This window comes from Lipophrys pholis (genome assembly GCF_963383615.2).
Source record: "Lipophrys pholis genome assembly, chromosome: 12".
NCBI lineage: Eukaryota > Metazoa > Chordata > Actinopteri > Blenniiformes > Blenniidae > Lipophrys > Lipophrys pholis.
This window is the reverse complement of record NC_137641.1, coordinates 25,643,718-25,668,389: the sequence shown is the minus strand read 5'-3', so window position 1 is coordinate 25,668,389 and position 24,672 is coordinate 25,643,718. Positions and strand designations below refer to the sequence as shown.

Here is a 24,672-nt window from a genome sequence, read left to right as displayed (position 1 = left end):
AGTAGTCAAGTGCCATAGACCTTGAACTGTTTGATCGAAGTGGGGGGGGACGACCTCTGAACCCCAGAAAACACGAGCAATATTTTACACACACACACACACACACATCCCGAGTACGCTTGCAGCATCACGGCTTTGACCAAGCAATATCTGAAGCCTTTATTTTCATCCAGTCATTTTTACACACAGCGTTTTAGTAACTCCCTGATTTTACATGACTTTTATATGGTGAGATGATTTTTTTATTTTTTTTTTTTGGTAATGAAACTGCACAGGAAATACATATATGGTATTGTTTTTAAAAAAAAAAAAAAGAAGATTTCTGCATTGTGTAAAGGTTTGTGGGACGTTTTACCGTCTGTTGTTTAGAAAACAGTTTGTGTGTGTGTGTGTGTGTGTGTGTGTGTGTGTGTGTGTGTGTGTGTGTGTGTGTGTGTGTGTGTGTGTGTGTGTGTGTGTACAAATGATCGACACTGGCTGTGTGGAGGAAGCAGCATCTTAAAAATTGTGTCTTGGGAGAAAGAAAACTGCTTTTGAAAGTCTCCATCACATTTTCCAGTTTTTTTATTCAGAGTCATTTTGTGGCAGCAGCAGACGCCCCCCCCCCCCCCCCCCCCCAAAAAAAAAAACACGAAGCGGAAACGATTGAAGTTGCTGATCGCCGAATCCGTGAACCACTGAAACGTTTGTACGATATGTTACCTGCAGCGTTTTGAACCGATTTGTCCTCCTGTGTATCCGTTTGTAACTTGATGCTCGTGGCGCCGGCAAAACCAAAATGAGAAAACACTGTGGTGGTAATTAGCTGAAAGTTTTATCCCTTTAATATTAACAATGGCGATAAACATTGAAGAAGAGGAAAAAAATGAAATAAATTGTAGTCGTACTGTCCGAAGGTAGCTGTTCTAAATTATGCTAGTTTATAAATACAAGTTATATTCAACGACAACATGACAAACCTGCATTTCCCCAAATGTTCCCGCGCAAAATGTACTTTCTACATGAACTCGTTGACTTGTACTTGTTTTATTCCGTTGGTGGATCTCTGTTGACTTTCAGGCTGAATGAGGAACATTTCTGGGTTAGTGGTCGCTTTACTTTCGTGGCAAATAAAAAAAATTTTTTTTTTAAATAAACCCAGGCTGACATCGTAGACAATCTAGGGAGATTTTAAAAAAACGACAATGTTTTTCACACGTTTTCTTCATCCATGTTGGTTTGTTTTCTCTGATGCTCCCATATTCTTATTTATTTAGCAGTCGTCTGTGGATTTTTAGATCTTTACTAATCAAATTGTAAATAATCTTAAAAGAAACAAGAAAAAGAGGTAATAAAAGGCATTAGTGACTTGCGATTGTAAAACCAGCAATAACTTGCGATGCAGAGGCGCCCGTTTTAATGTATTGCTCGTCTTTCTATGGTTTCCCCGGGAACGGTCACGGTGAGACGAGACGACGATGATTGATATGCATTTATCCAACATTCCAGATTTTGTACATAATTACCTGTTTCTGAAGTAACCTGTGGAAAATAAACTAATGCTGTTTAACACTGATCCCACTGTCTTCATTCCAGACGTCTCAAAATGGTCCGAAAACTCGCACAACTGAACGTTGAAATAAATGTAATGAACACAAATTATCATCAGAAATTAACTTAGAAGCCCATCGTGTAAGAAAAACATCCAGTTTGGAGGAATACACTAATGGAAATGACAACAGACCAGATGGCAATAAAAAAAGAAAATGGCAAATAATGGTAAAAAAGCCTTATTTTGGGGTCTACACATTTAATAATAACCCTTCATGTGAAAAGTGACTCCGTGGTGACATCCAGCTTTTTCTTTACATGGTTACGCTTTTTTGATTAAACAAAAATCAAAAAAATTTTGAGGACTATTGTGACTTGTGATGACAAGGGTGAGACCGGGATTTCTTTGAGGACATCTCAGCCTATTTAAAGATATTTTATCTGTAAATATGCTCTTTTTTTTATCTATCTCTTCAGTTGTGAAAAAAGTTATTTTATTCAATTTTACATCTTAACAAATTAATGTGTATTTCAGGACTGACTAAAAAGTCACAAGTAAAAAAAGGGGGGGGGGGGCGGGGGGTTGAATTATTTACGTCCTTTTAATGCAGACTGTTAAAAAAAAAAAGGCAAAATATTTAAAATAAGAGTTATTAGCCTGAACTTCCCAATCACAGACAATCATATGTTATCTGATCTGACACCCACACAGACTTCTGAACCAGCAGTTAATCCAGCTGCCAACATCAGGCTGCAGCATAATTTTACATTATCTGTAAAAACAGAAACACAAAACAGCTTCATATTTAAAGTGTTAAAGTTTATGTTGCCCTTTGTGCCTGTTGCAATGCCTATCCCAGCCTGCAGGAGGCGGTAGTGTAACTATGAGTCAACTGTCAGTCCTTGTAAGGAAACCAGAAGAAGACTGTGTCGCCTCTGTGTTCGCTGTTTCTGTTCTTATTTTATTTAAAATAATAAAATAAAACATTGTAAATACCCACACTGTATTCACCCGGCGGCACTATGAGCGGGATCCCGGGCACCGCCGTCGTCCAGGTAACCAACCTCTCCTCGGCCGTGACCAGCGAGCAGATGCGCACTCTGTTCGGTTTCCTGGGAGACATCGAGGAGCTGCGGCTATACCCGCCCGAGTAAGAGTGACCCGCGCCCGGCACGAGTAGTCAGGAAACACCGCGGACCTGTGGCCTTTTTTTCTCCATATCGAGAAGTCACAGGTGTAAACGGATAATTAACCGTTTTTTTTTCCTTCTTCCTGCAGCAATGCCGCTCTGTCTTTTTCGTCTAAAGTGTGTTACATAAAGTACCGAGAGCCTTCCAGTGTTGGTGTGGCGCAACATCTTACCAACACTGTGTTTATTGACAGAGCTCTGATAGTTGTGCCATGTGCAGAAGGTGAGTGCATTCTTTATCCTCGAAACACCTTTAATGAAATGTGTCAGTGGATTTCTTTGATTTTTTTGTGCTTTTACGCTTAATTTAGGGTTTTGCTGCTGCCACTGTTATTCTATATTTGACACACAGGTGATGGGGTTGTATTGCAGGGAGCTAATTATAACACTAGCCAGCAAATATTTCTGTTTTGATTTCTCTTCGTCACAGGGTGAATGTGTTTTTTTGGTTTGTTTGTTTTGTTTTTTTAAGAAACTGAAATGCATGGTAATGTAAGCCAAGGATTTATGTTTGAACTGACAACCCCAGTTCCAGAAAATGGAGGACACCTTCATGTGCACGTCTTTTAAAACATATAGCCATGCAAATGGAGCAAAGACAACTCACCACGCAAAATATGTATAACCTTGAACCAAGTGTGAGATTCTGTAGTAGTAATAGTTTAATCGGTCAACCAAATACAAAAATGTTATGGTGCTATATGTATATAGTATATATGTATAAAACCAGAACCTTTTTTTTTTTTTTTTTGTCAGATTAAATCTTAAATTATTGTGCTGTGTTCCACAGGGATCAGCATTAGTTCTCCTACTGTTCTCTTAGAAATGCTACAACCTGGTCACATCGTATATAAACATGACATAAGCCAGCACAGTTGTGCAGATGACATGCAACTATATATTACTATTAAATCAAGTAACAATCAGGAAAAAATGGTGAGATATTGGAATGTAATCTCAAGTTCATGCATCCAAAACAGACTGTTTTCACCACAGACTGCTCCTGAACCAGCTCCATGCGGAGTTATCGTAATGTTTTATGTACCAGAAGCAACTACTGATTCATTACAGCAGGCTCAATGTATTCATCTGCTAGAAAACGTAACTTATTCAGAATATGCTTATTCAAATGTGAAATATACCGGAGCCTACTGCACTTAATGCCCGTAATGGTAACAAATGGGAGGTTTAAACAAAACAACCTTTGGTTTATTTGTGCAACTATGCAACAATAATTTATCCCATCATAAAATTGTAAAGTACTTGGAGATTTTACCATATGCGGCTTATAAACTAACTAAAAATGAAAGAAAATTCTAGAGAATCTGTTTGCAAAGGCTATGCTGATATTTGATTTGGGTTGGCTGCAGCCTTGAATTAAAACAGACACAACACCGGTGTGAAAATCACTGCATGAACTCCAAAACTCTGTATCTGTTTTTTTCTGCCGAGCAATCTAATTTTGGGGATTCTTGTTTTGTTAAAATGATTCAAGTCTACGTTTCCCAGCTGTTAAGATGATTGTTCGTCCTCAAATGAAATCTGAGCGGAGGCAAAGATGGAAACACCAAAGAGAAAAAAACAAAAATCAATTAAATGTGGTTATTGCCGTCTTAATGCTTTTGTTTTTAGAAGATCAACTTGGTAAGTAAGCCTCTTGATTTTTGTTTCGATTTTAATATCTGATTTCTTGTCTTTGCGTCACTTTGAATTTAATTCACGATTTAAGTGATTTGCATGGCTTTCTGTTGCTGTCTACATTTTGCACGGTGTCCCAACTTTTTCTGGAAACTGGGTTTGTGCAGAGTAAAAATCCACGGCAACATAGCTAAGGCAATCCACTTTTCTGTCTTCATTTTTTTGGGTGCTCCTTTTTATTTATTTTTTTTTTTTTAAAGATTACCATCCTTCTCTCATTTTTTAAAAATTTTTTGGGTGCCACTGTTGTTCCCATGTGTTACAGTCAAAACAAAAATAAATGATGTCACCTCTAACTTGATGCTTTTTGTCCACGTGACTTGGTGCTGGTTGGCTACTGAGTTTATTAATTTGGTTTTGTATGTTTTTTCTGTGTGATTATGTGTGCATATCAGATGACTAGACTGGCCCAGCCGTTACACTACACTAGCCTGAGTCAGGCATTGTTTTCCAAGCCACTATCCCCGATCGGGCCAACGCAGCCTTCAAGGGGGGGATGTGACCAGGAGAATAGCCCGCTGAACCCTCCAAGATGGACACCTTGTCTCTTTTTTTTTTTTTTTTTTTTTTTTTTTTTAATTTACATTTTGGTTTGTTTCCTTTCATACTTTCCCATGTTGTCCACTCTCTACTGTCTCTTATCTTAGAAAAGAAAAGAAAAAAATTGCAGTTATCTGCTTATCTCTTTAGCGTTGTGTTTTTATATTTGTTATTTTTTTGGTTTGTTGTTTTTTGATTATTGTCCAACCTCCCCGTCCCCAAACCCCCCCCTCCTCTCTCTCTCTGCTACAGCTGCAGCTTGTGTGTGGTTGGGTTCTGTCCAGGTTGCTACGGCATACCGGTGGGATGTGTATCACTCTAGGAGGACCGCTAACACTTTTTACCCTCTTTGTCTCCGACACCTGTGTGACGTAGCGAGAGGCTAGTGATTGCAAATGAAAGAGAGAAAAAAAAAAAAGTGAGACTCAGTTTAACATCTTTTACCCAAAGTGTAGTAGAAAGTGTTTTGTAGAGTCCCCCCACCCCTCACCACACACACATACACATTAATCCTCTTCTGTAGTTAGGAAAGAAGATTAGCTGCATTTTTCTCACCATGCATTAATGCTTTTGTTTTGACATTTGGAAGGAAACGCTAATTCTTGCTCAGATCCCTGTTGTAGCTGTTTTTGTCTCCCGTCTCTCTGCAGAAGGAACTGGCTGGTGACAAGCAAACTTTTTTTTATTTTTTTTTTTTATTTAATAGCTGAAGTTTTTGGCTAACCTTTCCTGCAGTTCTTAAATTGTTGTTCTTTTCTGTATCTGATGTCCTGTGTGCTATTAGTGATGCAGCCATTGGGGTTGTCTTGTGTTGCACACCTTTCCAACACTGCGAAACGATCGAAACCCCCCTCCCCTCCCCACGGGAAAGCGCCCATGCTTGATATCGTATGGTTCATGACCAATATGTTTCCAGTACAGGTGACCCATACATCAAAGTGTTGACTCATTCTCTGCATTGTGTTCTTTCTTTTCTTTTTCTTTTTTTGATCTATGAAAAGAGAACAAGGACAAAATGACTTTTTGGGGTTTTTCTTTAAGAAAAGGTAGATTTTTTTTATTTATTTTTTCCAAAAATAATGATTCGGATTGATAAATACAAGCAAAGTAGAGGATGCTCGGTCTCCAGTATGCCTTGAGTAGACAGTAGAAGACTTGTAGGCTGTACGGGGAGGCGTATGCTGTCTTTTCTCTCTAGAATACAGTGGGCTAATTGTGCAGACATAGAGGAGACAGACACACGAGTCCTGCTATTGCCTCCACTAATATCAGCCTCTGCCCTGCAGGGAAGATCCCGGAGGAGTCCAAGGCTCTGTCTCTGTTGGCACCAGCCACCCCGGCACCCAGTCTGAATCCTGGAGGGGGATTGCTTCCAATTCCTCCCCCAGCTCCACTGCAGAACGTGAGTCAGCAGCTCGGGGGGTCTCCTCCGCCCCTTTTACACCTGCAGGTAATGTGCAACTCGTACCGAGGTTGTCTTTTGACAACAGCTTTGACAAATAAAACTAAAATGAATTTTTAAAGAAGAAAAGCTTAAAAAAATGGAGGAATGCAAACAAAACTGCTTAAAAGTGGTTAAAACAGCCAAAATAACAGAATTGTTTAAAAAGAAAAGGCTGAAAAAAGCTTGAAATATCTCAAATCAGGTACAGAAACAGTTGGAAATGTAATGAAATGTACACCGTATTACATCGTAAATGAAACTTCGTAAATGCAGCAGAAAATACAGTTTTTATTCATATAGACCCCTGACATAGATGGAAGCATATCTACACTCGGAAATTATACCAACACATGCCCAATTAATCTTCATACTACACACATGAAAAACATGCAAACACACAAACGTGCGAGCAGAAGGGCTGCTCAATTTTTTTGGTCGTCGCACAAAAATGTTTGCTCAAAGTAGAGCGCTTTGAGATGTCTGTTGATGTGATTTAGTGCTTTACAAATAAAATTGAATTGAATTGAATAGTTAAATATTTTGAAATGGTTTCCAAATTTTCTGACATTGTTTAAGAAGGACTGTCAATGATGAAAGATAGTTGCTCAATGCCTCCTCTGGAATGAACATATACACATGAATAGATGCGCATTTGGCAGCTGCATACATCAACGCATAGACCCCTGCAGACTGACGTGCATATACTTATTATACACACAGATGGTTGCAGAACTGAGTCCATAGGTACATAAAGACCTACACATGTTGAGCTCAGCATGTCCATACCTATTTGGTCATGCACATCTTCATGCGCCTCTGCACACATTATGCATGCATACCTAAGTACACATTGCATGCATATCTACAGATGCAGATGCACATGCATCATTAAGAGATCCCTGCAAATGTAGGTGTATTCATGCATGTGTATTCGCAAGGGATGGCAGTTTTCCTTTTACATACAAGTGGATCATTGGAAGAACTTCACTTAATATGCATTTTAGAATGAAATGGATAAAAAACCTTATTGTCATTGTCACCAGTACAACAAGATTAAAAAGTGCCAACCCATCTGTGCATTTTAAAATCAATAAACGTACAAATAAAACCTGTTAAAATATAAAAAATGGAGGAATAAAAACAAATCCTCAGTGATACACACACACACAAGAATACATTCCATTGCACTGGTCCCGTTATACAAGATATTGTACATTAGTTGTTTTTGTTGCATTAAGTAAAGTGACGGCAGTGATGTAAAAACGGCTTTTGAGTCTATTTGTTCTCGTTTTTATTTTTTGCCCTGTAGCGTTTGCCTGATGGCAGCAGTTCAAAGAGGAAGTGAACTGTATATATCATATATCATGGTATGAAACTATTCTGTGCTTTTCATCCCACCTGCAGCTCAACCTTCCCTTGGTGAATCGGCTCTCGGCTCCTCTGGAACCCGCAGCTTCAGCTCTCTCCCAGCCGCCCCTCATCGGGAACGTTGATCCCTCAAAGATCGATGAGATCAGGCGGACGGTTTATGTCGGCAACTTGAACTCGCAGGTAACCGAGAGATAACCCCGTGTTGAATGTGATACAGGAAGGCCTCATTCCTAAATCAACCTGTTTGTTCAGGTTGAAACAAACTCTTCCAGGCCTGATCCTGCCGGTGGAGGCCACAAGTAGTACTACCACGTGAGCTAATACTGCAGAGTTTTTACAGCAGCAGGATGTTTCATGTTAAATCGACCTTCAATGAATCAGCAGTGCTCTTTTTCTAATCAGAGCGGCAGCAGAAACATCAGACAATCTATGTGGGTTTTAACAGCTCAGCTCAAAGCCGACTCGTGCTGGTGTTATACGAACTAGCTTTCTCCTCCTCTCAGGATATTTTGGCAGAATAGAATTCAGTCTTTCTTACTTTAGAGCATTCTCATTAATATTAAAGAATCTCCAAACCGCGGACATCGCCAGATGGCTTTGTTGACTATTGAATTCTGAGAAAATAGGAGTTGTGTGATGTATTCGCTGTAATATCCACTAAGAGGCTTCGTTAAAGTTGTTAAATGTTGAAAATGCACTAATGTAACTGCTGAATTTTGTACATGCATACAAAACTAAAACAAAAGTCAAACATGTGCATGCATCTTTTCTAAATGATTGTGCTTCATTAGAGATCAGACTAAGCTGTTTGAGGCCCCTTTCATTTCAGCAGCCGTTCCTTTCTGCAGGAATCATTGTTCTAATTGTAGATGTGCAGCCGTCTGTTTTCTGTCATGAAAATAAAACCTCAACCACTTTAACTGTAGGCATCTTTTGATTGGATGGATAAAGTCAGATTATTTACCTGCTTGAGGATTCATGGTTGTCCTCTTGTCTGCACAGACCACCACTGCAGAGCAGCTGCTGGAGTTCTTCCGCCAGGTGGGCGATGTGAAGTTTGTGCGGATGGCCGGAGACGAGACCCAGCCGACCCGGTTCGCCTTCGTGGAGTTTGTGGATCAGGACTCTGTGTCCAGAGCGCTGACCTTCAATGGAGTCATGTTTGGAGACAGGCCCCTCAAGTACGTCTATTTCTGTCGCAGATCACGCTGACGTCCGCCACCGAAACATAAATTACATCAGAAGTTCCCACACGACTGGAGTGTTTGGGGTAAGTTTAATTTGTTTTGTGTCTTTCAGGGTAAATCATTCCAACAATGCGATTGTCAAACCTCCGGAGATGACGCCTCAGGCCGCCGCTAAGGAGCTGGAAAGCGTGATGAAGCGGGTGAGGGAAGCCCAGTCCACCATTGCTGCTGCCATCGAACCAGGTGAGGCTTCTTTGTAACTTGCTGCATTTTTAAAAGTTACTGACACAACCGATTGTAGTTCAGGAGCCACGTAGGGACCAATACAATGTTAGGACGGTCCGGGAAGTCTAAAACAATGTCCCACTCTGTCATGAGGATGTATTGTGAGACGGAAGAGAATTACTAAAACATTAGAAAGTCCAGTCTTTGTGACTTGTGTTGTGACGCTCACACCGCAGTGGACACCAGGCGGCGCTCCTCCAGCCGGTCGAGGCGGTCCAGACGCTCCCGCTCACACTCCAGAACACGCAGGAAAAACCCCCGCTCCAAACACAGGTGACAGATTCACTCTTTTCATTGTTTGGATTTTATTCATGCTCGCTGTCTTCAGCCTGCGACGGATTCGTTTGGTGTTTCCTCTTTGAGCAGACCGTCACAGAGGCCGTGGCCGGGGAGCAACTCCCACACTTCCCGCAGCAGTCACAAGAGGCGCTCTCGCTCCAGAGAACGGAAGCGCAGCCAGAGTCGCTCCAGGTGAGGCGGGAACAAAGAGCTCTTTGGCTATCTTTTCACTGTTGGAGGGTTTTTGTCTGTATTACGTTTAAATCCTGAACTTCCTTTACTCAGAGTTAATAAAATGTAAATATTTTCTCGTTGCTCTCACCTCAGCTGCTTATATGTCTGGTTAAGCTGTATTTCAGCTTTATGTTTAGAAGCATTGAACAAAACAACCAAGACATCACGTAATGGCTGAACTGAATATGCTTCCAGAGTCCATCATTCTTAGAAGATGTGTTTTGAGTCAAATCAACTTGTTATTCCTACATTGGCCAGCAGGGGTCTTCATAGTCTTGGACTGCTTCTGGCAAACAGGAAGGAAAAAAAAAGATGAAATCTTAGTTTTTATCTAATGGTTTTGTCACAATATGGCTTCTTTTCTATAATCTATTGATAGATTTTCCTTATTGGTTAGTAAATTGCTTCACTTAGTTGTTGTGTTCATGTCAGGGGTCACAAGAGGAGGAGTAAGGATCGGTCCAGGAGCCCTCGAAGGAAACCCCGATCGCCCTCACCAAGACGGTAAATCCTTCACCTCTCGTCATGTTGTGATCTCAGCGGGGGGGGATCTTTAAACACTGAGATTAACGGCGGCTTGATGATTCACTCCAGAGGGAGGAGGGAGAAGAGGAGGGAGCGCAGCAAGGATAGGCGGGAGCGCTCCACATCCAGGAGGAGGAGCCGCAGAGACCAGGAGAGGATAAAGAGCAAAGCCAAGCCACTGAAGGTAACACATTCAATTAAAATCAAATGAATTACAGTTATAGTCTGTGCATGTCACCTGCTTCCTGTCCTCACCTGTCTCCCGAGCAATCTTTTTTCAGCTTTGACGATCAAACACGAGCACTTCTCAGAATTTACTGTACAGATCTTCTAACAGATACCAGCCAGATGAAAGCAGTGGTCCACTTTTCTCTTCTCATGCTTCATCTTCTCTCCTGATAACAGCGAGACAAGTGACAGCTGAAGAAACATTCTCACAAACCGCAGTGATCCCCGCAGTGTTGTCATGTACTTCGGTCTGCAGCTCTTTTGAAGTGATACACAAACCTAAAAAAAAAAAATATTTCATTTTCTCACACAAACTCTCAGTGAATTGAATGTGTTGAATCACTGCAGCCGGTGAAATAGAATGAATTCAGCCTCTGTTGGCTTGTGGGAAGATTTTAGTTTGATGTCATTTTGTATTCGTTTGCTGTGTTTCATTTAAGGTGCAGGTATAAACACAGGCTCATATACTATACTACTAATCTTAATCTTAATCAAGTCTCTGACAGTCCTGCGTTAGCGTCTCACAAAATGCAAAAACGAGGCTGATCAAAGAAAGATTTTTGCAACACTGTCCGTTTCAGTGCCATTTCCCCCCCCCCCCTCTGGTGTATCATGTCAGCGTCTGACCACGTGTGGCTGCTCTGGGTTATTTCAGATGCAAGTGGACTTTGAGCCAGAGGAGAAGGAAGAAGAATACGAAAGTGACAGAGAAGACTCGGCGACGCCGAGCGAGGAGATGATGTTCTGTTTTCAGCACAACGGCAGCTACACGAGTCCCCACGAGGAGGACGGGGAGGCGGCGGCGTACGTGGATTCAGATTGAACACTTATTGCACCACCATGGACTCGTCTGAGGATTTTATCACACTAGCTGCGTGCAAAGACTTTGAATAACCACTTCCAGCGGCACCGTTTTCCCTCATCGTCTTGTCCCGATTTTCCTCCCCGTGGATCGTTTGTCTCGGCTCGGTTTTACGATTCGGCCTGAAGGGCAAGTGAGCAACCAGTTCAGCCAAAGCAACAGCAGCTTTTCAGGCGTGATACAACTAAACTGGAACTTTTAACACAAGCTTATAAAGTTTCAAAATGTCTTGTTTGTCCATAACAAGCTGAAGCAGCTCAAACAGCCTCCAGGAGTATCAGGGGTTATCCCAAATAATCTTGTCAGCCTAGATCGAAGCTCGTCTTCACACTAAATCTACCAATATGTGGTCAAATTCCCTTGGCAAGAGGAAGGAAAAAAAATCATTTTAAGTTACTATATCTGGAAATTTGAAAAAAAGTTGAGGATATGTTTTTATTACTATGTAGCGCCTACATACGATTTTTAAATGTATAAAAAGGTAGGCAAAAAAAAAAACAATCAATAAAAGGACTAACAGGTACTCAGATTTGAAGCTTTGCACATTTTTGCAGCAAGATTTCACCACGAACAATAGAAATATCTGGCTGCGACTCACCTGGATGTATTTGTCGGTACTTTGGAAAACTAAGCCCTGCTTATGGAGAGAAAGCAGTGTCACCCTGGAGGAATCGTTGAACCCTTTTCACTTCGGCACATGTACGTCTCACAACTCGTAATTCACCAGCATGTCACACATTTGTAATATGAGCAACTTTTTACACCTGTACAGCCATAAAACAGAGATTTCGTCCATTCGGTAGTGAAAGGGTTAAAGGGAACTCTGTGATCATTTTCAGCCAATCACGTTATGCCGCGTGGATATCAAAAATAAACATTAAATGTCACACATGACAATGGAGGGGTGAAGTAATTGCTTTGGGGGAGAAGCCGCGGGTCAGACTGCACTTAAATCGGCCTGTCACACATTTGTGAATGGTGAAGCTGGTGTCAAATTACAGAGGCTTGATGCTGCACGTTTTCAGAGAGGGTAAATAAAAAGTGCAAAGTGTTGTTTTCAGACAAACTGCAGGTAAAGATCAAAACGTCTGGCTGCCTGAGGCCTCATTTCGAGTGTCGTCTTTCTGTTTTCCTAGGTGTGGCTGTGACACAAACTTCCCGTTTTCAGTTTGTTTGCTGATCGAGAGGAACGACAGCAGAGTGCATATTTTAAGACGTGTTTGAGGAAGAACAGCGAGCTCAGTCTGTACCCTACCGATGTAAAAAAAAAAAAAAAGTTTTCAAAAAAGAAACGGTTATCGCTAATGCTGAGGTGCTCGGTTGCCCTTTCTGCAAAGGAATATTCAAACTGTCTGTGAAGTGTCTTTGTATTCCAGGTTTTACACCAAATCTCACCGTCAGAACAACTGTCCACCACTTTTACACCTTCAAGTTCTGTAATTAGAGGAAAGCAGAATAATATGTTCTCGCCGTCTAACAAAAAAGAAATCTGACTGTACGTGTATTTATTTTGAAATACATATATCCCCCACTAGAAGTTGCAACACAATATTTCATGTTCCCATTGTAATGATGTGATCCTAAACTATTATCTGTTTTAACAATGCAGGCCGCTACTGTAAAGAAAAAAAGACGGCGTGCAAAATGTCCCGTCATTACCTGGAGAAAGTGGGACAACGAAAGTTTCCCAACTGCAGGACACAAAATGTCACAGGTCAAGAAAGTGCATGGTAAGCACAGAAAGGTCAAAAAGTGCCTAGACTAAGATTGTACAGAATATTCTATTAAAAAAATGTTCAGGATGACTAACGAGATGTTCTATTAGAGTGTTGTCTGTCTTTGCTAAATAAAAATAGCAGATAGTTTGTTTTCTATTTAAATATTTGTTTTCTTTATAAAAAAAAAAAAGATTTAATGGCTCTCTTTGCCAAATCGCATTCTTCATGGCTTTTACAAACCTGGATAATAAAAAAATATATATATATATTAAAAAAAAATATATATATATATATAGGTTTGAAATTGTGAGCTTGTGGTAACATTTAGTTGGAAAAAGCATTTCCGACAACTGAAAGCTTGTGAAGATTTTTTTTTTAATGATATACTACAAGTATTGATGGTTGAAACCTCTTTCGGTGGTTTGCTTCACAGGGACTGGCAGCTTGAATTTGTGTGAGTGTGAGTGAGAGATCCACAACACTTTCCGTCAAAGATACGTTTCCAAAAATACTCAGTAAAGACATTTTCTCATTCAATAGTTTTGCATAAATGCTGTTGGTTTGCAGTTCATTGTGGAATTTGGTGTGCCACAGAGCGCCGTACTGGGTCCACTAAAAATCTGGATTCATACACTTTTTTGGACGGGAGAATCTTTTTTTTTTAATAATCCAATAATCCTGAACTTCCAATAGTCGACTGCCGACACTCAGCTGTGTATATATTGTGTATTTTACACACCGGAAGTTGGAAGTTGCCTCCGATCTTTGTTTACGTTGAGGTTTGAATTCAAATAAAACTGTAGCTGCTCTGAAATCTCAAGTTTGTCCTTTTCAAGTGTGAAATCTTGACGCTGATCTAGGACAAATATTGAAAAGTTGATGCCTTATATTATTACAGGAGTAAATGAGACGGTCATGAGTTCAAAATTTACCGCAAAAGTTTCTCAGCATGAGTTGTATATTTGTAATTTTTGATTTTTGATTTTTTGCCATTTCATGCAAAAAAAGAGCAATAACCCTGGAGATTGCGTCACGATTCATGAGATGACTGTAAAAATAAAAAGGTAGTAATAGTTCGAAATGAAGGCCAAGACTTCATTCAATATTTGTAATTGGCATATAAACCAGTAAAAATCCTTAAGTCCTGTTTGTTCCTCTTTCTTTTGCTCCCTGTGTGATGATCTTCATGTCACCCACAGTCCAGCTCGCTCTCCGAAGCCGGGCCGTTACTAATTTGCCTCACGTAGTCCAGTCCAGGTTTCACCTGGTTCAAGTCCGGGCCCGGTGAGCTCCTCTCCACATGTGGACTAACGGCGGCACTCATGCCTCGCTGGAACATTTCCACTGTTGTATATCCACCAGTAAAGACAAAAGCCGAAGCTTGGATGTTTGTTTGTCGTGTATCAAGCGATATGTTGGGATCGCTTGATGAGTCGCTTTCGTTGTCCGTGTCCTCCTCTGCCCAGCTGGACGTTCTCCCTGGCGAGTCGTCATCGTCCTCCGATAGAGTCGGAGGCTCCAACGCAGACGGCTGGACGTTAGCCGCTTCTCTCTCAAGTATGTGAAGGCTTTTTAAATCCCATTCCTCCACGTTCAGAATGTTGATCACTTCCATGAGTTCCTGAGCGACATATGATTAAAAAGGGGCTTTACGCATTTTTATAATCACATCTTGGGCTCCAGGTTTGCAAACTCCTTGATTCTGTCTGGGAGCTTGAATTTCCCACAATGGTAGAACTAGTGAACGACTCACCAGCTCATCTGCGCTGTCAATCCTCTGCATTGTGTTGCTTTTCCTGGGGTTTGGTATGCTTGGCCACAGGATGACTTTTATCCTAAAAAGAATTTAAAAAATATAATCCGTTAATCGGGAGTAGATTTAAACTCAACGCATTCCGAACACTTGTACATGTGAGTGAGTGACTTTACCTTTTGATTACAGGCGAGCCGCAGAGCAGCAACAAGCAGACCACCACAAAGCCTCCGATGAGTCCGAGGTCAAACCTCCCTGTACGGCACGGAGACGCAAACTTTTAGGTGTCGGATATTTGCTGTCGTTGATTCGTTTCATTCGAGTTCAATGACCTTTCTGTTTGGTCTTGAAAAAGCTTGCGGTGCTTCGAATTCCCGCTCCTGCCGAGGTGAAGCCCGACATCTGTACTTGGTAAGCCGTGTCGCTTTTCAGATCCGCCAGTTCAAAGCTGCTCAGCGCCGGATCCACCGTGACGTCTGCACAGAAAGTGGGACACTCTTCAGCCGTTCACAGATCGCACCGAGATAAATCCAATTGAAAATAATCCGTCGGTCATTCAATTCATCCGTCTGTCTTCTTTCTTCCTAGTCTGGATGGGGTTGCCATGGCGATACGGAGAGGAGAGAAGCCCAGACATTCCTGTCCCATTCTACTTCCTCCGTCTGGGATTACACTGTGCCACATTCAAGACAAGTGAGAGATATAAAAGCTGTCCATCAGGTAATTTACTCCAAACTCTTATCGCTTGAACCTCGGCCTGATTGACCACTGGAAATGGGAAACATCCCAATCAGATGTCCGAATGAACACGAGTGGAGTTTTACTTCAGTCCGCCCTACATTGTCACTCGGTATCAAAGAACGATCGACAAGCAAGCTGAAATAAAGTTAACCCGACTTTTTACAAAGCTTTAGAAAACCCTGAAGAAGTGGAGAGGATGGCAAAGTACATGATAAACCGACCGTTGCCTCCCCTCTGACACTTTTACGTTATTTTAAAGATTATGCGCTCCGAACCTTTTTGTTATCCATTTTGCGTGAGGCTGTAAACTGAGTTTACTCCTCACAGTCTGCCACAGTCCATAAACTTTAGGTCAGATAGTGACCCGTTTGGTTGCACGTTTGCGTGTAAATACGATATTCCACATATTTACATCTGCCCCCGCTTCCTATAACCACACAGCTTTCAGTCTGTGTTTGTTAACCTCCTGCGTGGCGGTGTAGGCGGGGAGGCGCTCACTGTTCTCTGTGCTCGTCCCCCTGTGGTGGTACTCCACGTAGTGGATTATGTAACCCAGCAGGAAACCTCGGGTGTCCTCCTCCGGGATGCACGACCATCGGAGCGCCGCTGAATCCAGCGTGATGTTGGAGGTGCTGATGTTTGTGGGAGCCCCGAGGGGAGCTGTGGGAATATCGAGGCACAATGTGACCAGACGCCCCGAGCGTGGGCTGTAGTGCAGGAGAAGTGGGTTTGTAGCGCCGCATTATGTAATACATTTTCAACTCATTATGTAATAACACATTAACGCATTTCGTAATAAAATTCTTGAACGCATTTTGTAATGGCTTGTTATAATTTGCAACAGTTATTACAAAACGCAGGAGTGTAGAGCCGCATTATGTCATAATAGTTCAATAATGTCATGTTAGTTTTTGTGTTTTTATGCTTTGTATCATATATAATATTTACATAACATATTGCAGATTGCATGTGTTTATGTCTTGCAAAATGTCATAATTCTTGTGTCGGCAATAATTAATCAGTGTCGCTTTTGTTTCTTGCTTGTGAACACGTTCTCCATTATAATGAATACAGTCACATTTCATACAGGCTTGACCAATAAAACATCCTACTAGTTTTATTTTTATTTTAAATAAATCCTAATTAAACTGGAATTCGTAATGTTATTCTGATGGTATGATGGCTTTTCTCATTGAGGCATCAATTTTGATTATTTATTAAATAACGCACCTAATCATTAAAGTTTTGTAAATAAAAAAATAGAGCACCCGCATTTTGTAATAACTGTTGCAATATCTAACAAGTTATTAAACAATGTTTATTAAAAATTGCAGCAAATTACGCTATTACATATTGCACCGTTATGACATGATGCAGCACTACGGGGTTTGTTTCTGACTCACATCCCTCCACAGAATAAAAGTGCGTGCTGCCGTAGGTGCGCTCGCTGTTGTTGATGTGCACCATGTTGCAGGTGTCCCTGTTCGGCCGAGTGTGCAGGGTGATGCCGTACCTGCTGTACGGCTTCAGAGGCTCTTGGGACACGAAAAGAACAACAAATCGGTCAAACACAGAAAGATGACAGTTTTATATTTGATGGCAGCAACTAATGACAAAACAATCTGGGGCAGAGCCGTGTTCACGGTTTGTAGCAGCCTTTCTTTATTTCTCTGGGAAAAATAAGAAGTGATCAGACCATTTGCTGGAGTTTTGGTAAAGGCCAAATGATTTTTCAACCTAATTTCCAGAACTTGTTTTTGCAAGAAAGTTTAATGGTACGTCATGTGAAATTCATGTAATGCCACTTTTGTCCCTTCGGTGGCAGCAGTGAGTCTCTGTAGCAGTTTTGCATTCCAGTTTTAAATTACCAAGAGCTTCAAAGGGCCCGTTAATCTGCTAGTTTTTTTTCTGTATTTGTTTTGGAAAATTCCTGCATCCTGCAATGTGAGGAAAACGCCGTATGTTGAATTCCATACCTGGTAAAGGAGAAAGGGTCCTGTAGTTATTATTACTCTCATAAAAAGACATGTGCACCGTCTTCCGTCCTTTTTCCCGCCACTCCACGGAGTAGCAGACGTACGATTTGACGAGGTCGTCTTTCCAAAAGACAGTGAAAGATGTATTGTGGTGGACCGTCACGTTCAGCCTCCCATCCCGGACGCCTGCGGATGGAGATTTAAGTCAGTTTTGTACCGAATCATTAAAGAAAAAAGAAAAAATCTTAGTGCTTCAAGAAGTGCTGACCGGGCGTGTCTTCACGCTGTGGTATGGAGAGGCTCGCCGCGGGGGAGACGCTGGCGTTGTTGACGGCGCTGATGTTGAGAAGATAAGGTGAGTAGGAGAGAACCAGTCTGACGTGAGGCTGAGGGGTCATCGTCCGCTCGCCTGCAGTCTCTCCCGAGGCCTTCCACACCGTCACGTAGTAGCCGTCGTGCAGCTCTCTGCCGGGAAACTAAAACCAGGCACTCACTTTCCACCGTCATCGCCACTTCTCACTGGATCACTTCGTCTGAGCGTTACCTTCCAGGTCACAGAAATCAGCCGGCGGCCTTTTGTCCTTGCGATGTTTTTATCTCGACGTTGGACAACGACCGGCTGCGTGGTCAGCTCTTAGAGTAAAAACACATTTGCAACTCTTTTATATAAGCTGTGTTCGGCGAATATATTTGGTTAAATGGCACAGATAACTCTTTGATTTCTGCTCTGAAGCAGTAACATGAAAAGCAGGCCAACCTGTCGGCACAGTGTAGGTTTCACTCCAGGGGCACTGTGAGCATTTCTCATTAGTCACACACTGGATTTGTACGAAATAGACCAGCGAGGAGTTCAGGGCGTCCACTCTGCAGCTGCTTCCGTTTTCAGATCCCACGGGTGACTGGAAACAACACAGACATGGAATAAAAAATTTGAAAAAAAAGAAATTTTACTTGGATTTTAATCAATTTTTACACTTTATCCCATTCAAAACTTATCAAATCTTTATTTAAACAGTGCTTTCTCTGCAGTTTCACATTATTCCAATGACTTCACAGAATATCGACATAGTGATTACACAACTACCAGACCAAACAAGCATAAAGAACAGTAATCAGGATACACAATCATAATAATGGAAAAGAGTGTTTAAGGGGGAACTACTAGTTCAATTTTAGAGTTTTCTTTTTTTCTAATTAATAAAAAGAAGTCTCGTTAAAAAGGAATGAATTGAGTTTAGATTTCTTTACCTCATAAGGCAAGAGTGTCTAAAACGGAAGCAAAACCACTCAGCCCAACTTCACCTCCAGTGAAAATAGAGCCATGATAACGTTTTAAGTTTAAACTTTAAAGTCTTTCCTGTGACGTGGCATCGGAGTACACGTGATTAAAATGTTGGCTCTTTTCACGAGAACCTGTCGGTGTCTGAATAAGTGAACTTGTGTGACAATGGAAGCAGATTCTTTGGCGTGCCACACTGACCTCGCTCCACGCCGGACTGCCCAGTGTTTTATATCTCACGTTGTAATTCTTAATGGCGTTTACGTCCTTCCGCAGCCAGCTCACGCTCGCGTGTAGACTCCCGGCGAGCCGGCTGAAGGAGGCCTTTGTTGGAGGACCACATCGCACTGAGACGGCGGGAAAGAAAAGATCTTAGCGCTTGTTTAAAGCGATCGTGTATCGATTGTGAGAGAAAACACACATTTTTGCCATATCGTGGACCTACACAAGTTCTTTGGTGAACCTCGGAAAACTGCTTTAGTGCAGTTTGCTGCGTCACTGTGGTCAAAAACTTCAACGGTCAGGTTGTGTGCATCATATAATGTGACCGTTTTTGAGGATTCTACAATGTCTTTATGAAATTTGCAGTAATTTCTGCTCCTGCAACGAGTCAAAAAAGGCAGTTATTGTAAAAAAATGACAAAAAAAAAATCTACTTTCAAAACTATTTTCCATGAAGTTGCTAAGAAGGAATCTATTAATTCTTACGGTTGCTGCACAGCCACGGTGTAGTTCTTCTGTGACGTGTGGTTTCCGGGTTTCCACACGCAGGTATTGAACCCACGTGAATTATATTCACCGAAGCAGTCCAAGTCATGGACTCCAGCTGAGAGAGAGAGAGAGAGAGAGAGAGAGAGAGAGAGAGAGAGAGAGAGAGAGAGAGAGAGAGAGAGAGAGAGAGAGAGAGAGAGAGAGAGAGAGAGAGAGAGAGAGAGAGAGAGAGAGAGAGAGAGAGAGAGAGAGATTTCATCCTCCTCTGTGGTCTGATTCTACATCCTATGTTTCAGATGAAGATTACTCAGTGTTGTATCTTTACCTGGGTGAATCTCACAGTGCTTTAATCTGGAAATCTGTAACCTGCAATTCGCTGAAACATCAAATATGGTGTCAAAGTAAATATTTAAATGGTGTGTGTGTCATATTTACGAGAAGTACCTCGCATTCTGTCGCAAATGCACCCTTTGCTACGTTTATCTCAATATTATTACATTATTTTGATGATTTACGAGAGGTCATGTGGCAAAACAGTTGATATTTATGTCTATTTCTTGTTTATCTGAAAGTTGCTCGTCATCCTTTCACACACAATTCAAATTAAGATAAGACTGACTTTAACGAAAGAAACCTGAAATATATTTCTTTAGAAGATATATTGTGTTTTATCTGTGTAATCTATTTCTTTACTAGACTTTACTAAACTGTATTTCAGCGTAAATGCCCTTGGTTTGGAGTTCATCATGGACTTCGGTGTGCCACAGAGCTCTGTACTGGGTCCACTGAAAATCTGGATTCATACTATTTACTGGCTGGGAGGAATTAAAAAATAGTCCTGAGCCTCCAATAATTGACAACACTCATCTGTGTATAAATCGTGTATTCTTTGCAACATGTTCGGGAAGGTGCCTCTGAACTTTGTTTATGTTCAAGTTCGAACTAAAAGAAAACTGCTCTGAGATTTCAAGTTTGATCGATTTAAGTCTAAAAGTTTGACACGGATGTAAGACAAATTCCACAAACGTTTCTGTGTGTTTCATGTTATCATTTTGCATAATTTCCATTTTTTGGATAAGCTGCTCTGATAAAACATATGTAAAAAAAAAAAAGAAAAAGAAAGACAATACAATTATTATGAGGAAATATTCAAGTAACATCAGAATCTTGTCACATGCGACGATAAATCAGCTGAAATATAGAATAAACCTACTTGAAGCTGCTTTGGTTTGTGAAGAAAGCGTCGCTCCACAAGCAAACATGAGACCTTGAATGTAAACAACAGGAGTTAAAATATTAACTGTAAAGAAGAAAACATGATCAAAAAATGGGATTTCATAAAAAAAAATAGCCCACAATAAATATTTTGCATTATTAAAAAAAAAAAAAAAAAAGATACTCAGGTCACTTACCAATGATGAGAAATGTGGCTTTCTTGTCCGTAAAGAACATTTTAACACCAGAAAGTCGGGCAGAAATCCAACCATGTCTGATTGAGATGTTATCAGACAACAGTGTGTCTTACAGTCATGCTGTGATGCACACACACACACACGCACGCACACACATACATACAGGAGCAGCTCTGCAGACTGAAGTAGGAGGTAATTTGGGGAGTTTACACACAAAGTGAAGGGGCGGGTGTGATCTATGACACAGTTGAGAGGACTTCATACTTGAGATGAGAAAACAGTTGGACCTCCGGAGTTTGCAGAAACAGCTATTCGTGCTCATGCTTCTGCTTTCCCCAAATAGAATCGCCTTTGCTTTGTTTTTTGTCATCCAACAAATTTACTGTCAGGAGGAAACGTAAAAAGCAAGAGAAATGAGTTTGTCTGTGCGATTGAAAGAGTTGACATGCACTGCGCTTTCAAAGAATTTGATGCAAATTAAATGACGGGAAAATGTGGAACTGGAAAATATAGGTTTTTTCTTTTCTTTCTCTCGTTGTGAGAAGTGATATTCTGAGTGTTTCGGGTTCGTTCTCTGAGAGGAGACTGTGTTTAGGCATGGGAAAAGTTTTCAAAAGCTCTAGAAATAAATACAGAAATAATTGTTGAATCATCGCTCCATCACATGTTGTCCACGATATGCATCGTGCGTACAGATGGTAGCTTTGTTTTTCACATTAAATGATTAGTAAGTAAATTGAATATTGGAACAAACCACTATAGTCCATACACATTGTAATGTTCATTTAGATTTTTGATTTCTCAGAATTGAACATTTCAAATCAGTTAAAACAGACAACATATCAGTTCAACTCAATAATATTTATTAATTTAATAAAAAGTCTAGTTTTAATTCACTCTAATGATACTCTACTGTATCACAGAATGAATATTAAAGACATATAATAGTGAGTCTCCCAGCAGTCTAAACCTATAGCAGCTTCACTAGAAAGCGGTCCAGGGTGGCCTGAACCAGCCAGATCTGTTCCTGCAAACCTGAGTTTAGATCAAAACGAACCGGTGATGTGTATGTTCACTCTTTTATTCACTGCAGACAGGATTTGGCATTTATGCATTCAATAATGTTCCTTCCTGGACTGCTTATTAATGTCTACAAAATACACCAACGTCAACAAAAACTAAGAAAATACCATTTAAAACTACCATAAAGCAGAGTATAAAGAGGTTTAATCAAGTTTCACCAGTTATAGAAGTCTTGGTCAAACTGAAGCAGGTAAAAAAAAAAAAAAAAAAAAAAAAGTGCATTTACATGTTGCTTCATGTACATTTTAAGAAGGTGAAGCAGAAGATTGAGCTGCATGTTCCTCCTTCACGTCTGGACTGAGAACAGAGGAAGTTAACTTCACACTTTGCCGACGTTGAAAGTTTGAGAATGTCACCAAGGTTGTTTGTCAAGATCTTAATCTCAACGGTGTACATGAACGCAGCGCCGGCTTGCTTTCTTTTTTTTTCACCTCTATTGTGTTCATTTCCTACTGTCTCTTTATAGCTGTGCAACACCTTTCTTATGTTATGTTATGTTGTGTTGTGTTACGTTATGTTATATCTCTTCTCTTCTCTTCTCTTCTCTTCTCTTCTCTTCTCTTCTCTTCTCTTCTCTTCTACCTTATCTTAGGTTTTAACCTTTACACTCAATATAAAGAAAGTCACACCTACACCTCGCGTCTGACATCCTTTTCTTTCTTTCTGACAAGTTCAATCATCAAAAAGGACATTTGATGATCTGAACCACAGGAAATGACTTTTCGCTCAATGAGGGGAAAAAAAAAAAAAAAAGGGGCTGCCAACTCATGCTGTTCTTCTGTAGGTGAATTTCCCCCTTTACCTTTATCATCCCTGCGATCAGCCGTCGTTACGCACTCGCGGCCAAGGAGCGTGAAAACGACACGCGGGTTCCTCTCGCTACGTTTGATCTGAGACCGTTTACTGTTTTTCTAATCTTTTATCATCCCACAAGTTAACTTCGGTATTCAGTTTCCCGTAATGATCATCACGCTGCTCGGCCTTGAAGTGTTTCTCCGCTGTGGAATAAGAATGTGGCTGACGCTCAACACCGGGTGAATAATTTTCCTGACGTTTGTTTCGGTCTCGATGAATCCCTGACCTCGGGGAGCTTATCAGAAACACGTGAAGACGTCGCTCTGAGAACGCAGTTATGAGACGTTCCCTGTCTTCATCGACAGGAGTTGATTGTGGTATTTGCACGACTTCACTCAGACTTCCCCCCCGACACACTAAAGACCACCTGAGGTACCAACAAACTGGCATATCAAGAGTGTTTTCATTGCGACTAATACTAGTTTGCTATATTTCATGGCAGCGTGACCAATGTCTCAGCTCGGGGCTCAGTGTTGTGTTTTGTTCACTACTTTAAGCAGTTTGTTAAAAAAAATAAAACTTTAATAAATAGAAGTTTATCAATAGTTACAATTAATGAAATTTCTTTTTTGAGATTCTGTCATTTAGGACAGCATCAGGTCGACGTGACAGTCAAGGTACAATCAATCACATCATGTCAATTTTATTTTTTTAATATATAGGGTAAACAGAAGAAATGATAAAAGGAAAAAAAAGGGGTTTAGAACAGAGCAACAAAACTTTATACAACTTGGGAGGTACGTAGTCCCAGAGAGGAACAGGTGTGGTAGAGAGTGGCTTTAGGGTTCCACTTCAACTCATCGGTGAGCTTTTATTGTTTTGACAAAGTCTCGTCTTACAGTTTTCATATATTTTACCACAATTAATGAAGTTTCCCTTCGCGCTGCTCACCGCTGCTAAATCAGCATTTCATGAAGCTGTTGCTCAGCTTACTAATCTCAGCAGTACTGAACTAACTAACTGTAACGTGAGTACTCGATGTGTTGTGGTTTGTTCACTCTACTGTAAAAGGGTTACGCAGCCGGATGGAGACGGCTATTTCCCCGCGACGGTCTTCGCTTTAGTCCGGACTTTTTTTCCCGCCTGCATTCTAGATATGAATAAATCTGAATCTGTCTCTAATGAACAGTAACTTTTTGATCCACGTGATACTTTCTGGGCATGTTTATTAAACTATGGTTTTAATGATCATGACAGCTGCTGAAGAAGAGAGCTGCAGAACTTTGCTGACTTTTAAAAGCAGCATGTGGAGGTGAAGAGGAACTTCGTGAGGTGAAAATACAGAATCTGAGCACGTCTTAGGGCCTTTTTACGTGGAGTGTCCGGTTTCCTCCCACAGTCCCAAAAATAAATGGCAACTAAATTGCCTGTAGGTCTGAATGTATGTGTGACTGTCTCTCTTTGTTTGCCCTGGAATGATTGTTGACGTGTCCAGGTTGTAGCCTTCCTTCACCATTAAAGCTCCGTCCACACTGCAGGCCACCGAGTTTTTCACAATTGACCATTTTCGTTTCGGGAACGTTGCCACTCTGACTTTAGCACACCAGACCCAGGCCTCGATCACACATGGCACCAAATCGGACATGCATCTGATGTCTTTCCTCAATCTCCTTCTTCTTTCCGTCGTCATTCTGTCGGCTGCTATTGTAAATGGATATGCGTGCGCTGGAGCGTCCACATTTACTTCCGTACATTTTGTACTGGTGTGACATCACGCCTTCTTCGGCGCTTGCGGGTCACTCTGGAGTCGGATAACTTCCACACTGCGGTC

At 41.0% G+C, this 24,672-nt stretch overlaps 2 protein-coding genes across 3 annotated transcripts; one reads left to right on the top strand and one right to left on the bottom strand.

Moving 5' to 3' along the window:
• Positions 1–2,427: 2,427 nt before the first annotated feature.
• srek1 (splicing regulatory glutamine/lysine-rich protein 1) lies at positions 2,428–13,250 on the top strand. 2 transcript variants are annotated; one of them, XM_080477524.1, is made up of 11 exons: positions 2,428–2,681; positions 2,810–2,943; positions 6,245–6,360; positions 7,807–7,953; positions 8,776–8,954; positions 9,073–9,203; positions 9,422–9,518; positions 9,612–9,716; positions 10,191–10,262; positions 10,353–10,467; positions 11,167–13,250. In XM_080477524.1, the coding sequence occupies exons 1-11, from the start codon at positions 2,554–2,556 to the stop codon at positions 11,332–11,334; spliced, it is 1,392 nt and encodes a 463-aa protein (XP_080333650.1). In that variant the 5' UTR covers positions 2,428–2,553; the 3' UTR covers positions 11,335–13,250. The 2 variants fall into 2 exon arrangements, with proteins under 2 accessions (XP_080333650.1, XP_080333649.1); XM_080477523.1 differs by having other exon boundaries at positions 6,245–6,408.
• A 197-nt stretch (positions 13,251–13,447) lies between these two features.
• LOC308118208 (interleukin-31 receptor subunit alpha) lies at positions 13,448–21,145 on the bottom strand. Its single transcript, XM_080477522.1, has 16 exons — positions 20,964–21,145; positions 20,765–20,818; positions 19,877–19,927; positions 19,549–19,666; positions 19,286–19,440; positions 19,042–19,187; positions 18,319–18,460; positions 18,106–18,194; positions 17,830–18,037; positions 17,562–17,747; positions 16,989–17,120; positions 16,084–16,245; positions 15,177–15,320; positions 15,021–15,099; positions 14,845–14,926; positions 13,448–14,712 (listed from the first exon to the last, which is right to left on the bottom strand). Exons 1-16 carry the CDS (start codon positions 21,001–21,003, stop codon positions 14,281–14,283), a joined length of 2,220 nt encoding a protein of 739 aa, XP_080333648.1. The 5' UTR covers positions 21,004–21,145; the 3' UTR covers positions 13,448–14,280.
• Positions 21,146–24,672: the final 3,527 nt, after the last annotated feature.

Coding starts and splice junctions, on each gene's coding strand:
- srek1 (XM_080477523.1), top strand. CDS start 2,554: ATGAGCGGGATCCCGGGCACCGCCGTCGTCCAGGTAACCAACCTCTCC. Junction 9,204..9,421: donor TGCTGCTGCCATCGAACCAG/GTGAGGCTTCTT, acceptor CTCACACCGCAG/TGGACACCAGGCGGCGCTCC. Junction 9,519..9,611: donor AACCCCCGCTCCAAACACAG/GTGACAGATTCA, acceptor CTCTTTGAGCAG/ACCGTCACAGAGGCCGTGGC.
- LOC308118208 (XM_080477522.1), bottom strand. CDS start 21,003: ATGTTCTTTACGGACAAGAAAGCCACATTTCTCATCATTG. Junction 18,461..19,041: donor GCAGTCCGGCGTGGAGCGAG/GTCAGTGTGGCA, acceptor TGTTGTTTCCAG/TCACCCGTGGGATCTGAAAA. Junction 17,121..17,561: donor GACCCTTTCTCCTTTACCAG/GTATGGAATTCA, acceptor TCGTGTCCCAAG/AGCCTCTGAAGCCGTACAGC.